Source organism: Notolepis coatsorum (genome assembly GCF_963971535.1).
Source record: "Notolepis coatsorum genome assembly, chromosome: 9".
Classification (NCBI taxonomy): Eukaryota; Metazoa; Chordata; class Actinopteri; order Aulopiformes; family Paralepididae; genus Notolepis; species Notolepis coatsorum.
The window spans coordinates 66776071-66791592 of NC_140173.1; the positions used below are offsets into that span (position 1 = coordinate 66776071).

A 15522-nucleotide genomic window follows, 5' to 3' on the forward strand; every position below is an offset into this window, starting at 1 on the left:
GTCCAGCACTGAAGATCTGACTCTGAGCTACTGTGTGTGTGTGGGGGCTGCTAGGAGCTGTCCAGTAATGAAGATCTGACTCTGAGCTGCTGTGTGTGTGGGGGGGCTGCTAGGAGCTGTCCAGTAATGAAGATCTGACTCTGAGCTACTGTGTGTGTGGGGGGGGCTGCTAGGCTCTGTCCAGTACTGAAGATCTGACTCTGAGCTGCTGTGTGTGTGTGGGGGCTGCTAGGCGCTGTCCAGCACTGAAGATCTGACTCTGAGCTACTGTGTGTGTGGGGGGGCTGCTAGGCGCTGTCCAGCACTGAAGATCTGACTCTGAGCTACTGTGTGTGTGTGGGGGCTGCTAGGCGCTGTCCAGCACTGAAGAGACTCTGAGCTACTGTGTGTGTGGGGGGGCTGCTAGGCGCTGTCCAGCACTGAAGATCTGACTCTGAGCTACTGTGTGTGTGTGTGGGGGCTGCTAGGCGCTGTCCAGCACTGAAGAGACTCTGAGCTACTGTGTGTGTGGGGGGGCTGCTAGGCGCTGTCCAGCACTGAAGATCTGACTCTGAGCTACTGTGTGTGTAGGCTAGTGTTGTCACGATACCACCATTTTTGTTTCGATACTATATACTATTTGTCAAACTAGTATTGCACTCAAAAGTGTCTAGTTAGACAGAAGGCCAGGCCCCCTCAGCCTACTGGGAGTTAATAATCTATAGTGTCTAGTTAGTAGACAGAAGGCCACGCCCCCTCAGCCTACTGAGAGTTTATCATCTATAGCAGGGGTTCCCAAACTTTTCAGGCCGGGGCCCAGAAAATAAGGCGTCAGAGAGCCGCGGCCCAATGCACATCGTCTGGCTTTTTTTTTTTTTTTTTTTGCCAGGCGACCGATTTTTTAAGCCAAATATCACTTCAATCCTATTAAGTTAGTTCAAGTTAGTTATTCATTTATATGTGCTATTTATGAGAGGGCTAACTTGTTGCAAAATAATAATGATAATAATAATAGCCTCATTAAAATACTATTGTTGCTTCGGTTGTTTTCAGCGTTTTATGTGCATAATCTGTTATTTAGTTTGAAATGTTCGTTAAAATAAGTAGATTTTTCGGTTTTGTTTATTTATTAAGTTAATATAAAACCATATAGTCACATTTTAGAATACAATAGAAAATAATTTTAGAATACAACTAGAAACACTGCCCTGGCCTGCTTCTAAGTTCAGTGGCCTGACAAAAAAAATTAAAATAAAAAATAAAAAATAAAAAAATAAAAAATAAAAAAAATGTTTTTTATTTTATTTATTTTATTTTTTTTTTAAATCATCTCGCGGCCCATCCGTGGCTGCTCGCGGCCCACCTTTGGGTCGCGACCCCGACTTTGGGAACCACTGATCTATAGCATAGGTGTCAAACTCAAGGCCTGCGGGGACCGCCACGTCATTTGATGTGGCCCACAAGAGCTCTGGTAAAAAAAAATGCGTTAATAAAGCTTTAACTTTGACAGCCTTAGTTATTACACATTCTTACACATACATGTATGTTGAACATCTGAGGTATTGATGAAGTAACAAAGGAAAAAAGCCAAAAGCACTTAGTCCTCAGACATTCGACAATTTTACAGCCCAAAATACAAAAAACATCCAGGCGGAATAGGTAACAAAGGGTTGAAGAAATATTGTCTTAACTGTCAGATGCAAACTGGCTGTGTGACATAACAGAGCATCTCGCTCAATTGAATAAGAAGCAGTAGGGACGTAAACAAGTCCCACCCAAAACTTGACCAATATAGTTGTGAACTGAGACAACCCTTATTTTGTTATTTTTGAGTACAGTTACAGTTGTGTGTTCATGCAGACACATAATAGCAATTTCATTACAAATTGAAAATGGGGGACCCTGATGTAAACAAGACGAAAGTCTTTCTCTGGTCTGCATCCCCTTAACAATTGTGTGTATTGAGCTGTACTGTACTGTACCCATTCTGCAATCTGTTAATTAAAGTTAATTATACTATCTGCCATTAGTTGGATGTATGGCCTCTGCAAGGTTGTGTGCAGCCATTTGTTTTTGTAACATCTGCTACATCTGTCCCACGTGTTCTTTGCAGCTCACAGTTGTTAGTTCTGCCCCTCTTGACTGTGACAAAAAGGTTTTGAACAAACTTAATGTCATAGCTTGTATTTGATGATATTCTTCTTTGTTATTTACTTGAATGGGTTGATCATTGATTGATGGAGTAATATGGGGTTCTGATCAACTAAAATAATTTGTTAAAATAACATAAGCTAACATATATTTTTACATCTATGCAAATGCATATGCAATATGTGTAACTTGAATAAGTAATAAATACAGAAACAACATGTTTAACAATATGTAAATTAGTTCTACATTTATTTTACATTTGACACCCCTGATCTATAGTGTCTAGTGAACAGAAGGCCACGCCCCCTCAGCCTACTGAGAGTTAAGCATCTATACAGTGTCTAGTGGACAGAAGGCCACGCCCCCTCAGCCTACTCAGAGTTAAGCATCTATAGCAGGGGTCAGCAACCTTTTTGACATGGAGTGCCTGTTTGAAATATAGTTGTAACTAGTGTGCCTCAACAATATTCCATGCATCGTAATTTTTTTTTCTCATAATCAGGTATTTTTAATGATAATTTTTACATTATTACATCATTATTGTTATTGTTATTATTAACAATATTATTATGATGGTTGTATCAACCCTAAATCTGAGTTGGGGGGGGGGGGGGAATGCAATGCAGACAAACAGCTGCATACAGTGCGACCATTTCACTCACATTTGCCCATTCATTTTTGGACACATCACACACCATCGGTGTGTGTACTGTACGTGTGCTGTCATAGCTCCACCTACAGGCCTAATGGAGAACACCAGGAGAACACCAGGATGTGAATGGAGGGTGAATGTGAGGTATATCGTGTAAATAAGTTTTGATTGATCGCAAGACTACACTGTAAAAAAAAAAATAATAATAAGTTACCAGAACTTAAAAATATTGAGTTCAGTTACTGTGCATTAAGGTTTTCAGTTTTCAATCCATAATAAGTTAACAGCAAAATAAGTACACAACCACATTATTTCAACCTAATAAAACTATGTTTATTGTCTTTGTTTTAAGAACACAAGTTGACTTGGTAATACTCACATTTTGAGTAAAAAAAAATGGCTTTTAACATGTGCAATGTTCAATGAAATAGAAAAATTGTTGATTAATCCAACTGGTCACAATGGTGACCGTAATAATGTTTTTGTTATAAGGCTCTGCAAATGTTACTGAATGATGTAGCAATGTATTTCCAGCTAAATTGAAATAATAAACAAATAAAGGGACTCAATTAAATATGTGGTAGTAAAAAGAACCTGTGGGAGGATTTCAACAAGATAAATGCGACAACAGTGCAAAATATTTCACTATAATATTTCAGAGCAAAAAAAAATATATATATATATATATATATATATATATTTTTTTTTTTCTTTTTACTGCTGCCCCCTGTGCCTATGCAAATGCCCCCGCGTGCCTATGCAGGCACGCGTGCCTAGGGTTGCCTACCCCTGATCTATAGTGTCAAATAAATTATCAAATACATCGCCCAAAAGTGCTCGTTTGTGCCTCTGAAACAGAAATATTGCTCTGAAATCCCATGAGGCGTGAGTTGTTGCAGGAAGACAACAGTGGTCAGCTGTGGGGCATGAGAGCGTACCGTGAAAAAGTCTGTTGCCTTGGAAGTAGTGTTATCTAGTGCATTTACATTCGCATTTACAAATTGTGCCAACAACATGTCACCCCTTTGCGTAGCGTTCATAAACGATACAGACATGCCATTCCATGAGCAGAGAAACCTGCTGCAGACAGAGCGGAGGTAATGTAAATTAATTATTACAAATGATAACCGACTGATTTGACTATACGCATTAAGCATCGGGTATATTGCTGTGCACCATTATGTCCGCGGAGCAAGACATAATAAAAATCAGTAGTGTGTGTGTGTGTGTGTGTGTGTGTGTGACTCCGTGCAATATCTCATTATTGCTGCTGCCGTCATGCTCTTCCGAGTCCACTCAGCAGAAACGGAAAAGTACAGCCGTTGCAGAAATAGATTTTCCTCTTTCCTGTAGCGTTACACAAGACCACGTCTCACATCTCAGTCTACTTCCTGCTGTCTGAAAATCTACACGCTACCTCCCCCCACGAGACTGACCCCGAGTAACAGTGTAACCGCTGGAACTGGAACCTTTTCTGACACCTGACCCGAGACCAGCTGAATGGGAGACTGTGCTCCTGTTCTAGGTGAAAAAAAAGGCCACCTTGAAATTTTTGCTAGTCTGTCATTTTCTTCACCGGGTACTTGTTGTCACATATTGGGAATCAACCATGTTGTATATTTCTGCAATTCTGTAAGATGTAATTTAAAATATTTTTGCATCATAAATGGTAAATGCCACCGCATTAATATAGTGCGTTTATCCAAAGAGCTTTACAACTTATGCCTCACATTCACACACCGACGGCAGAGGAAACCATGCCAACCTGCTCATCAGGAGCAGTTAAGGGTTAAGTGTCTTGCTCAAGAGCCGGAATGAAACTGGGAAACTTTTGACGACCTCAGAACTTTCCTCTGAATTCTATCTTGGAATTCCAGAACACCCTAGTTTTCCCTCATAATTATATCTTGGAATTCCAGAACATAGTGACATGATAATATATTCCACCACAATAGTTTTCCCTCATAATTCTATCTTGGTATTCCAGAACAACATAGTTTTCCCTCATAATTCTATCTTTATTTTTATTTTTAATCCTCTCTTTCTCCGATTTTTCTCTGTTTTCTCCCCGTCCCAATTTAGACGTTGTGCCAATTCCCCCCCTCCCCTACCTGTTTGTTGTGCGCATGTTCTCCTACTGATTGGTACAAGGGAACCCTGAAGTCATCTGCACGCTTCCTCCGACACGTGCGGCAACAGCCAGTGACTCTTTTTTCACCTGGCAACGAGGACTCTCAGGAGGTCACGCTGCCTTCATCAAGTCCTGCCTCCGCTGAGCAGGCGCCCAAACCTGACCTGTAGGCTTCGCTGTCCACAACGCCAGTTTCCCACCCATGACTTGCCCTCCCCCTAACCCAGCCAAACGGGTTAGTATAGCGATCAGCCCAAGCCCCAAGCAATGCTGACTCCGGGAGTCGACACCGCAGCCTCTTGCATTGTGACGAGCGCAATCTCCGCTACGCCACCTGACCGCAAAACTCATAATTCTATCTTGGAATTCCAGAACACCCTAGTTTTCCCTCATAATTCTATCTTGGAATTCTTTATCTCCATTAGATTTCATTGACCAGCTGTAGCCATCGTTGCATCATGAGAATCTTCAGTTCTCAAAATCCTTCCATACACTTCAAATAATACACTTCAAAAAGGAGTTAGTCTAGTCATAATAATACTTCAAAAGGAGTTAGTCTAGTCATAATCATACACTTCAAAAGGAGTTAGTCTAGTCATAATTAAGTCGTCAAATCATACACTTCAAAAGGAGTTAGTCTAGTCATAATTAAGTCTTCAAATCATACACTTCAAAAGGAGTTAGTCAAGTCATAATTAAGTCTTCAAATCATACACTATAAAAGGAGTTAGTCTAGTCATAATTAAGTCTTCAAATCATACACTTCAAAATGAGTTAGTCTAATCATAATTAAGTCTTCAAATCATACACTTCAAAATGAGTTAGTCTAGTCATAATTAAGTCTTCAAATCATACACTATAAAAGGAGTTAGTCTAGTAGTAGTAGTAGTAGTAGTAGTAGTAGTAGTAGTAGTAGTAGTAGTAGTAGTAGTAGTAGTTTTATTCAGTCATCATCTCACACAATACAATATACACAATCATTTAACAATATTTGATTCCATAGTGACTGAAAAGGTACAGACTGAAGCATAATGCTTATATATACCTGTCCTATATTCTTAACAAAATTAAGACTCCAAAACAGTATTCTAAAAGAAAATAGCAAAAAACAGTATTATTCACCTTTGTAGTTTTCAAAAATAGCTTTACAAACCATTTTCTTAAAAACCAAAAGCGAATGACTCATTCTTAACTGTATATCAGCATTGTTCCACAAGTTAACCCCAATAATAGAAATACACCTCCTTTTAATCCCTTTCTTAGCTTTATGAACAGTAAATTTACAAATATCTCTCAAATCATATTTTCTTTCATGTATTGAAAAAAAAACTTTGCACCCGGTCTGCGAGTAACTTTGCTTTAGCTCTGTACATTTGCATAGTTTTATAATAAACCAAATCATTAAATTTCATAATATGAGACTTTATAAACAATGGATTTGTGTGTTCATACTAGTAACCAGCCTTGAAAAGGTTCCGAATGGCCCGCTTTTGCAGTAAGACTATTGGATTTACTGTCTTTTTAAATGTCGACCCCCATACTTCCACCCACACAGTAAGATGTGTAAGGAAATGAGTCATAATTAAGTCTTCAAATCATACACTTCAAAAGGAGTTACTCTAATCATAATCATACACTTCAAAGGGAGTTAGTCTAGTCATAATTAAGTCTTCAAAGCATACACTTCAAAAGGAGTTAGTCTAGTCATAACCAAGTCTCCAGATACAAACTAAATGTTACAACCTGCACTAGAACCAAAGATGACCCCTGCCACCACTGCTACAAACAAACGACCAATTACAGAGGAAACACTTAGGCCATGTTTAGACGGGAACGCTCGCGGGTGAAACCGGCAAAATATTTCCTCGAATGTGCCTTTTGTTTATACGGCAACAGCGTTTTTGCGGGGAGAATCCGCAAAAAAGTGAGACCACCTTCCTGGGTGGAAATCCTAGAAACGATAAACCTTTGTGCTGTCATTTTCTTCTTCTAAATTCATGCTATATTATGTTATTATGTTATTTGATACTATCTTGTCTAGCACAGTCTCTGGAGCGTAACAGTAAGAAGCATTTTGTATGAAAGTATTCTGTACTTCTGTATGACAACTATTAAAGAACTTGAACTTGAACTATCAGCCCTGCTGGTCTCTGACAAGAACAAGTTACAGGTTGAAAAAACCCTCAGCTCGGAACTAGGCAGAATCTGCATATGGCTCGCTGATAACAAACTATCATTACACATGGGCAAAACAGAGTCCATTCTCTTCGGTTCAAATAACAAACTCAGCAAGACCGACGGCTTCTCAGTTACAGTGGGTGACAATATTGTCACAAGGAAAGATGAAATTACCTACCTGGGTTCCATCCTAGAGGCTAATCTCTCCTGTGACAAAATGGCATCCAATGTAATAAAAAAAGTCAACCAACGAACTCGATTCTTGTACCGGATCTCCTCTCTGGTAAACAAGAACACCCTGAAGACTCTGGCAGGAGCACTCATTCAGGGGTACTACGACTATGCTTGCACCTCATGGTACCAAAGCACCTCAAAGGCGCTAAAAACAAAATTACAAACATCTCAAAACAAACTGGTCAGACTACTGCTTGACCTTACTCCTAGAACCCACCTCACCCCTGCCCACTTTGACAACCTAGGATGGCTTAGAGTAGACGACAGAGTACAACAACTTGCAATGGGCCTGGTCTACAAGATACACTACACGACCAAGGTACCCATGTACATGTCAAAATACTTCCCAAAGGTCAGTGAATACCACGATCACAACACCAGAGGGAGCTCCACAAATCATGTTAAACCCAGATTCGGCTCAAATAAGGGACTAAACACGTTTCGCAATTATGCCACATCAATGTGGAACGCCCTACCCAAAGCTGTAAAGGAATGTGGATCACTACCCACTTTCAAAACCTCTCTCAAGGGACACCTACGGGAGACTGCAATTCAACACTGGCCCCTGTAAATATCCTAACCCAACCCCCTCCAATGTACAGTCATTTACCTAGTATGGTTTTGTCAATAGTTCAATGTACAATTGTGTTTGTTTGTACAGTGTCTCCTCCCCCCCCCCCCTCAATGTACAGTGTTACTTGTTTATACAGTGTGCCCCCCGCCCCCCCCCCCCCCCCCCAACCACCTCCAATGTAAATTACCCAGTATGGTTGTCAATATCCCAATGTACCCAACCCCCCCCACCCAACCTCCTCCAATGTACAGTTTCTACGTCAAATGTATATACTCCCTTTTCTTGACTCCTTCTGTATCACAAACAGTACTGTATTTGCAAATCTGGTATGTCATAAATGTATAGATGTAGCAGTACTGACTATCTGTATGTCATGTATGTCATATATGTCTATATGAATTGAAAATGGGGGACCCTGATGGAAACAAGACAAACGTCTTTCTCAGGTCTGCATCCCCTTAACAATTGTATGTATTGAGCCGTACTGTATTGTACCCATTCTGCAATCTGTTAAATAAAGTTTTCATTCATTCATTCATTCATCATCTGAACAGTCAAACCGCATAAAACGATGACGAAAGGGTTCTCAATGCTCTCGTCGCGTACAGCTTACATCACAGGCATGCGCCAGTAGCCTAGAAGCGTAAACAAAGCATGTCTGATTCTATCCATGGCGATCACCTGAAGGCTACATTGGCAGTACTTTTAAATACACAAGAATCAGTCCTGCGGCTATCGCAACTATTAGTGACTGGAGCCACTGTCTGTGAGTGACTCTGCTTTGGTCCAATCACATTCCCCCACCCACAGTCTGCGAATCAGAGGCAGAGTAGGGCGGGTCTTCACAGCACGTCTGGTTGTCTCAACAACCTGAGGCAGTGTAGCGTATGGGTTGCGTGAATATTTTCCCTAACGGAGTCCTCATTTGTTCAGGCTACCGCCCTAACGGAGTTGCACTTCCGCGTTCGGTTTGCGCGATATGATTGGCCACTGACGTTTCTGGTCATGTGACATCTGCGCCAATCGTGCGACAGCAGGGCTCCGTCGTCTCGAGTCTTTACAGCCTCGTCTGCACGCAGAATTCCATCCCAAAACACTAGTCTAAATGCAACATTTTTGCGGTTTCTGTTCAGACTCTCTCCGTCTAAACATGGCCTTAGTGTAACATACATTATGTGCTAGAACTGTGCTATGAAGTAACACTTAGTGTAACATACAGTATGTGCTAGAACTGTGCTATGAAGTAACACTTAGTGAAACATACAGTACAGTATGTGCTAGAACTGTGCTATGAAGTAACACTTAGTGTAACATACAGTACATTACGTGCTAGAACTGTGCTATGAAGTCCTGACACACAGTATTAACATGGTCAGTGACCAGACCTCTGCCTCATCAATGTTTCAGGTGTAATACAGCCCCCAGAGGCTGTTTCCACCTGGACCCAATCACACAAGTGTCCAGCTCTAAGTACGTCTGTTCACACCTGGCATCAGGATCTCACCTGGACCCAATCACACAAGTGTCCAGCTCTAAATACGTCCGTTCACACCTGGCATCAGGATCTCACCTGGACCCAATCACACAAGTGTTCAGCTCTAAGTACGTCCGTTCACACCTGGCATCAGGATCTCACCTGGACCCAATCACACAAGTGTCGAGTTCTAAATACGTCCGTTCACACCTGGCATCAGGATCTCACCTGGACCCAATCACACAAGTGTTCAGCTCTAAGTACGTCCGTTCACACCTGGCATCAGGATCTCACCTGGACCCAATCACACAAGTGTCGAGTTCTAAATACGTCCGTTCACACCTGGCATCAGGATGCATCTCCAATGACCACTTGTGATGGAATCTCACTTCCCCATTCGATACGCAAATAAGCACTTAAGGCACGTTACTAAAGACACATGTGAAATAGAATAATAGATAATATAACAGCATAACAGTGGCATCTACGCAGCATATACAGGCTATAGTATATATATAGGTTATTGTCATTGTGGATATTAGCCGACATCTCGCCTGCATTCTGCATGAATTTAGCTTTTCCGTTCTCCCAGTGACCGGAAAGCTAGTAAGATATGTTAAACGCTATGCAAATAATAAAACCACTCTCCAGGCGATACCAGATAATAAAACCACTCTCCAGGCAATACCAGGCTTACGCTGCCCCCGACACTTCCTGTTTCAGCCGTACCGGCGTCACCCAACCGACCTGTAGGAGTCGCTGTCCACAACGTCTAATCCCCACCCACCGGCTTTCCCACCCTCTAACACTGCCAATTGTGTTAGTATGACGGCCGGCCAAGCCGGTAGCAACGCCGAGAGCTGGGCTCGATACCAGCATCTCCTATGTTAGTGGCGAGCGCCTTGCCCACTGCGCCACTCAGCCGCCCCCTGAAACATGTTTCTGTAACGGTCACAGTGTCGTATTTTACCGGACCTAAACCAAGCTTTTTGTAACGCTCGCATTTTCGGGGGAAGACTACCCCCCCCCCCCCCCCCCCCCCTGATGCTTTTGTGAAGGCACATGACATAATGTACATGGTATATATACCTTTGATTTGGGAGTATTTGGGGTTTCAGGCGATCAACCAGAACGATTTGGGCTTATTGCATATAACGCGTCATATCTCACAATCTATGGAAAAATACTGGATTCTTTTGGAAATGGACGATGTTTAGCGTGTAATAAACTACAAACTGCAGTGTGTAGAAACAAACTATTTTTTACATGTTGGACTAGAAATAGTGTCCGTCAAATGAGCCATACTATTGTCTCCATAGCTATAATATAGAATATTCAAAGATCGTGAAATATCGTGAAAATGGTCAAGAAAAGATGGAGCCAGCCAGTGCAGATGGCGAAAGCTGGTGGCGCTGAAAAAGTTAACGCCTACAGCAACAGCCCTACAGTCACACTGAAGGGACATCCCAATGTCCTGGAGATGAAAAAGACTGCGTCTGGGGTAGTACAAGACAGATTATGGGATGGTGCCGCTGAATTCATAAACACACACTGTTTTCTATGCAAAATCTTTTTCTTCAAAGTAACTACTAGTAACTGATGGGTTCAGCTAAATGTAGTAGAGTAAAAAGTACAATATTTCCTTTGAAATGTAGTGGAGTGAAAGTAAAAAGTTCCCTCAAATGAAAACACTCACATAAAGTACAAGTAACTCGAAACTTAAGTACAGTACTTGAGTAAAAACACTTAGTTACTTTCCACCACTGACTGCAAATGTAGCCAGACGTTGAGAGACCTGCCGACTACATGTGTGTTCATGTGTGCATTTCATGTATGTACACAAATACAAACATGCCGCAAGGCAGAGGGAAGAAAGAGAGAAAGAAGAGAGAGAGGGGAAAGAGAGAGAGCGGAGAAAGAGAAAGAGGAGAAAGGAGAGAGGGGGGAGAAGGAGAAAGAGGAGAAAGATACGAAGGTGAAAGGAAAAAGAGGGCAGAAAGAGAAAGAGAGGAGAGAGAAGAAGGAAAAAGGAGAGAGAGAAGAAGGAAAAAGGAGAGAGAAGAAAGAGAAGAGAGAGAGAAGGAGAAAGAGGAGAGGAGACAGAGAGATGAGAAAGAGAAGAAGAGAGAGGAGAAGGAGAGAGAAAGAGAGAAAGAGAGGGGAGAAAGAGAAGGAGAAAGAGAGAGATGAGAAAGAGAGATTCATTAGTAATCCGACTCAGTAATCTGACTCAAAGTGGAGAAGACCATGTGTGCATTTCATGTACAGGATGTACACACATGCAAACATGCACACACACACCGCATTTAGTATGTCACCATGAAATCAACATGAAAACATGCCAAATCAACTCAACAGTATCAACGTTTCAAATTCACTTACCAAAATTTAAAAACACTAGCTTGGCCTGAATGGAAGGGCACAGTTTGACGATGAAGGGGATGGCGATGTAGATGCCCAGGAGCCAGAGAAATACCCTCTTCAGTCTGCCCACCAGGCTTAATCTGAGAGAGAGGGGGGAGAAAGAGAGAGGGGGGAGAAAGAGAGAGATGGGAGAAAGAAAGAGGAGAGAGAGAGAGAGAAAGAGAGATTCATTAGTAATCAGACTCATAGTAATCGGACTCAAAGTGGAGGAGACCATTAGCCTGTTCTGTTAATCATGGAGACAACTGATTAAACAGGTTAATTAACTAATTTCAGTGAAGGTGAGAAACACAGTACATCACGATTGGCCTTTTTTGTGGATAATTAATGCCCGTCTTGAAATGCAATATATAGTACACTATATACTAAACAGAGATATAAACAGAGAGAGAGACACAGCGAGAGAGCACGAACTGTCTCTACTTTTGGGGTTTAACAGGAAGTTGATGTTATGCCTGCATCCAGATCTGATCCATCCCCTTAGGAGACCATCATTCATCATCATCACAGCTAACAGCACAGACCTGAGAGCAGCTCGTCGTGTTCCTGAGGCTGGATAAATACCAAACACACTGTATTAAAAAATATTTAAAGGGGCAAACAGCCAGAAAAGGAATCCCAAATAGGAAATAATACGACTTCAAAGATAGAAATGGGTCATGTTCCCCTTTAAAAGGTAGAATTTGTAATGTCATCAGACAGTGACCTCTAGGCAAGTGAGTCCTGTGGGGGCTGTTTCCCAGCATTACAGAGTCTACCTTTAACTCATTCACTGCCAGCTATTATCCTTATCCCGGCATTCGTTTTGAATACTACATACGTTGATCGGCTGGATCGATATGAAATCATTGTAGGATCAAGGTGGAATTGACGTCAGATAGTCCTTACCTTTGATCGGGGTTATTCCAAAAAGAATATTCCAATTGTCTGATCGGGATTTCCAGTATTGATGTCCATTGGGTCCCCGACATAATCTGGCACAACACATGCATTGAGTGTCCTGGACACGTTCCAATGTGCTCGGATGAACCGCTAGACATGCCTGGGCCAAAATTCTCCGCCCGGACACACAGATGTGACACACAGTCTGGAACATGGTTTCAAAGGGTGGGCGATACTGCCACCTAGCAGGATATGGCCGGTATTGCACTCTCGGGGTCTCAGTATGGCTTTCAACGGTAACATAGAGGTCCGTGAGACAGAATAGAATATTAAAATCGAAAAAAAGGAAAACGGACCAAATAACGTATGTTACAAAGGATCAGATTAAACCGAATATATATATTTATTGATTGATATATATTGCATAGTATTTGTATATCGTTTGATATCCCTTGTATATTCCTTGTACATATACACGGAATGTCCCTTTAGCCTAGTACAGACCATAATATTTCGTTCTCCTATTGGACAGCGGTCCACAGGCGCCAGGGCCTTGCCTCCAGAGTCAGGTTCAAAGCCACCGTCAAGACATGTCTGTACATGCCCGGCCTTGCCCAGGAATACGAGACAGAAATGAGGTTGGCACTAGATTGTTCGCCGTGCATATAAATATGGCGCAGGTGAATACAGAAGTAGAGTTACCCAATAAGTTGAAGCCTCACCCACGATACTCCGTGCGGTGAAGTATGGCCTGTTTGGCCCCAAATAGAGCATTGAGACCGCGTGCGAATTAATAACTGAATTGTCAGAGTTTGGCGCTATACCGTCGAGTGCGACATATTTCTATTAAGTCAGTAATAGTCTATTTGTGTATAGTGTATCGTGCGGCTAAAGTTCTACAGTGACCAGCATCACCAACGCTTCCTCGTACCAGCTAGAGTGCTTGTCCAGGCTGGGCTGCTTTCATGGCGCTTTCACCCGAGGAGACCTAGACGAGAACCGTGTGGACATGTACACTGGATTAATCTACCCGACGACTACATAGCCCTTTGCGGCTGGATTATATTTGTTTTGGTCCTGTGATTTATGGAGCGGAGAATCGCCGACGCCTACACGTGTGGGATTTACCCTGTGAGGAGCCACGTCGAGTCTGCGCCTCAGAGAGCCTGAGGCCGGCTAGCTTTCTTCACTGTGGAGCTACAGTCTACGGAGAACAGCTGTATTCGTCTGTGGATCAAGAGACTATTGCACCGTCTCCTGTACTTGGAGTCTCCTTAGTCATCGTTGACCAGACTCTCTACTACCGACAGATCCTCTACCCCTGCTGGCTTACAACCGGGGGGACCCTTCCAGTATCTCCCGCTATATATTACTAGTGTACCATAGATATAATTCCCTAAGATTCAGGTTGTATAATTACCTCCTGCGTAACCAGAGAATGGACATTCATTATTGATTTGCCTACGCACATTCCTTTGCCTTATAAGCGCATCCAAAGTAAAATAGAGAAGTATATTATGTACCTTTTGCTGCAATAAATACTTAATTACCACTTTGTGTGGAACCGATTCATTGTGGGAAGTGTTCATCATATTTATATATCATGTACTGTATGGCCAGTAATTAAAGTACATAAAGCGGTAGTGGTTTAATGATACCATACTTATCAATACAGTCAGGGAATTGTACCCCTCAGTTACAACGTATATATACTAAGGCTGTCAAAGTTAACGCGCCATTAACGCTTTAATGCACAATTCTGTTAACGCCACTATTTTTTTTAACACACGATTAACGTTTTAGAATACCGGTATATATATTTTTTTTTTACTAGACTTCACTCATGTGTATTATTGATACTCTCATTGATACTATGTTTGTTTCTGACTCAAAGTGTATGTGTGTGTGTGTGTGTGTGTGTGTGTGTGTGTGTGTGTGTGTGTGTGTGTGTGTGTGTGTGTGTGTGTGTGAAAGATAGAGAAAGGGAGGGGGGTGAGAGAGATGAGGAAGGGGCAAGAGAGAGAGAGACCTGGGTGAGTGTGTGTGAGAGAGAGAGGGGGGATGTGTGAGTCCTCAGCCCTTGTGTGGGTGAATGTAACAAGTTCCTAACGTTTTCTTTCCCCTATTATTTCATGCACACTATTCATTGTTTTAAATCAGCGGTTCTCAATCTACGGGGCGCGACCCAAAGTGGCACTCCAGGATAATCAGCGGAGATTTGGGGGTATTTACTCAGCTTGATGGCTTTTTGTAGGAACAGAATGCAGCCAGGAGGCGCTCAATGATCTTTCGTGTGACGAGCTACTGAAAGTCAAGTTCACTGGACACTCGCAAAGTTCTGGATATCAGTCCGGAACGAGTACCAAGTGTTGTGTAATGCTGCTGCGGTCCCCTTCGCATCAACATACCTCTGTGAGGGTGGATTTTCAGAGTAGTAGCGGATCTCTGCCAAAGCGCACGTGAGCACATTTTCTTTTCATGTTCTGGCAACATATTTTGGCTAAATTTTTTATAAATGTGTATACAGAAACAATTCCATTGCTTTTGTTGATAATATTCATTCATTTAATTCATAACATAGTGCTGTAATTTCATTTTCTAAACAATGTGTGCTTTTACTTTGATATTCCTTATTTCCACGTTGAAATTACGCGATAAGTGTGGGGTCGCCAAAAAAAACTAAATAAAATGGGGTCGTGGTATAAAAAAGTTTGAGAACCCCTGTTTTAAATTATTATTTTCTTTTAAGTTATTTTGTGCATCACTGTTTTGAATTTGATGCAAATTTACAATGCATGATGGTCATCCTTTTGTGTTAAATGGCTGCATAAAGCAAGCATTTG

General features: G+C 41.8%; 1 protein-coding gene across 1 annotated transcript in view; it reads right to left on the bottom strand.

The window, feature by feature from the left end:
- Nucleotides 1-15522, bottom strand: part of abhd12 (abhydrolase domain containing 12, lysophospholipase) — a 114162-nt gene that overhangs the window by 51208 nt on the left and 47432 nt on the right. Inside the window, exon 3 of the mRNA XM_084321427.1 lies at nucleotides 11756-11877. Within this exon, the coding sequence (XP_084177553.1) occupies nucleotides 11756-11877 (122 nt within the window). The remainder of the gene's footprint in view (nucleotides 1-11755; nucleotides 11878-15522) is intronic.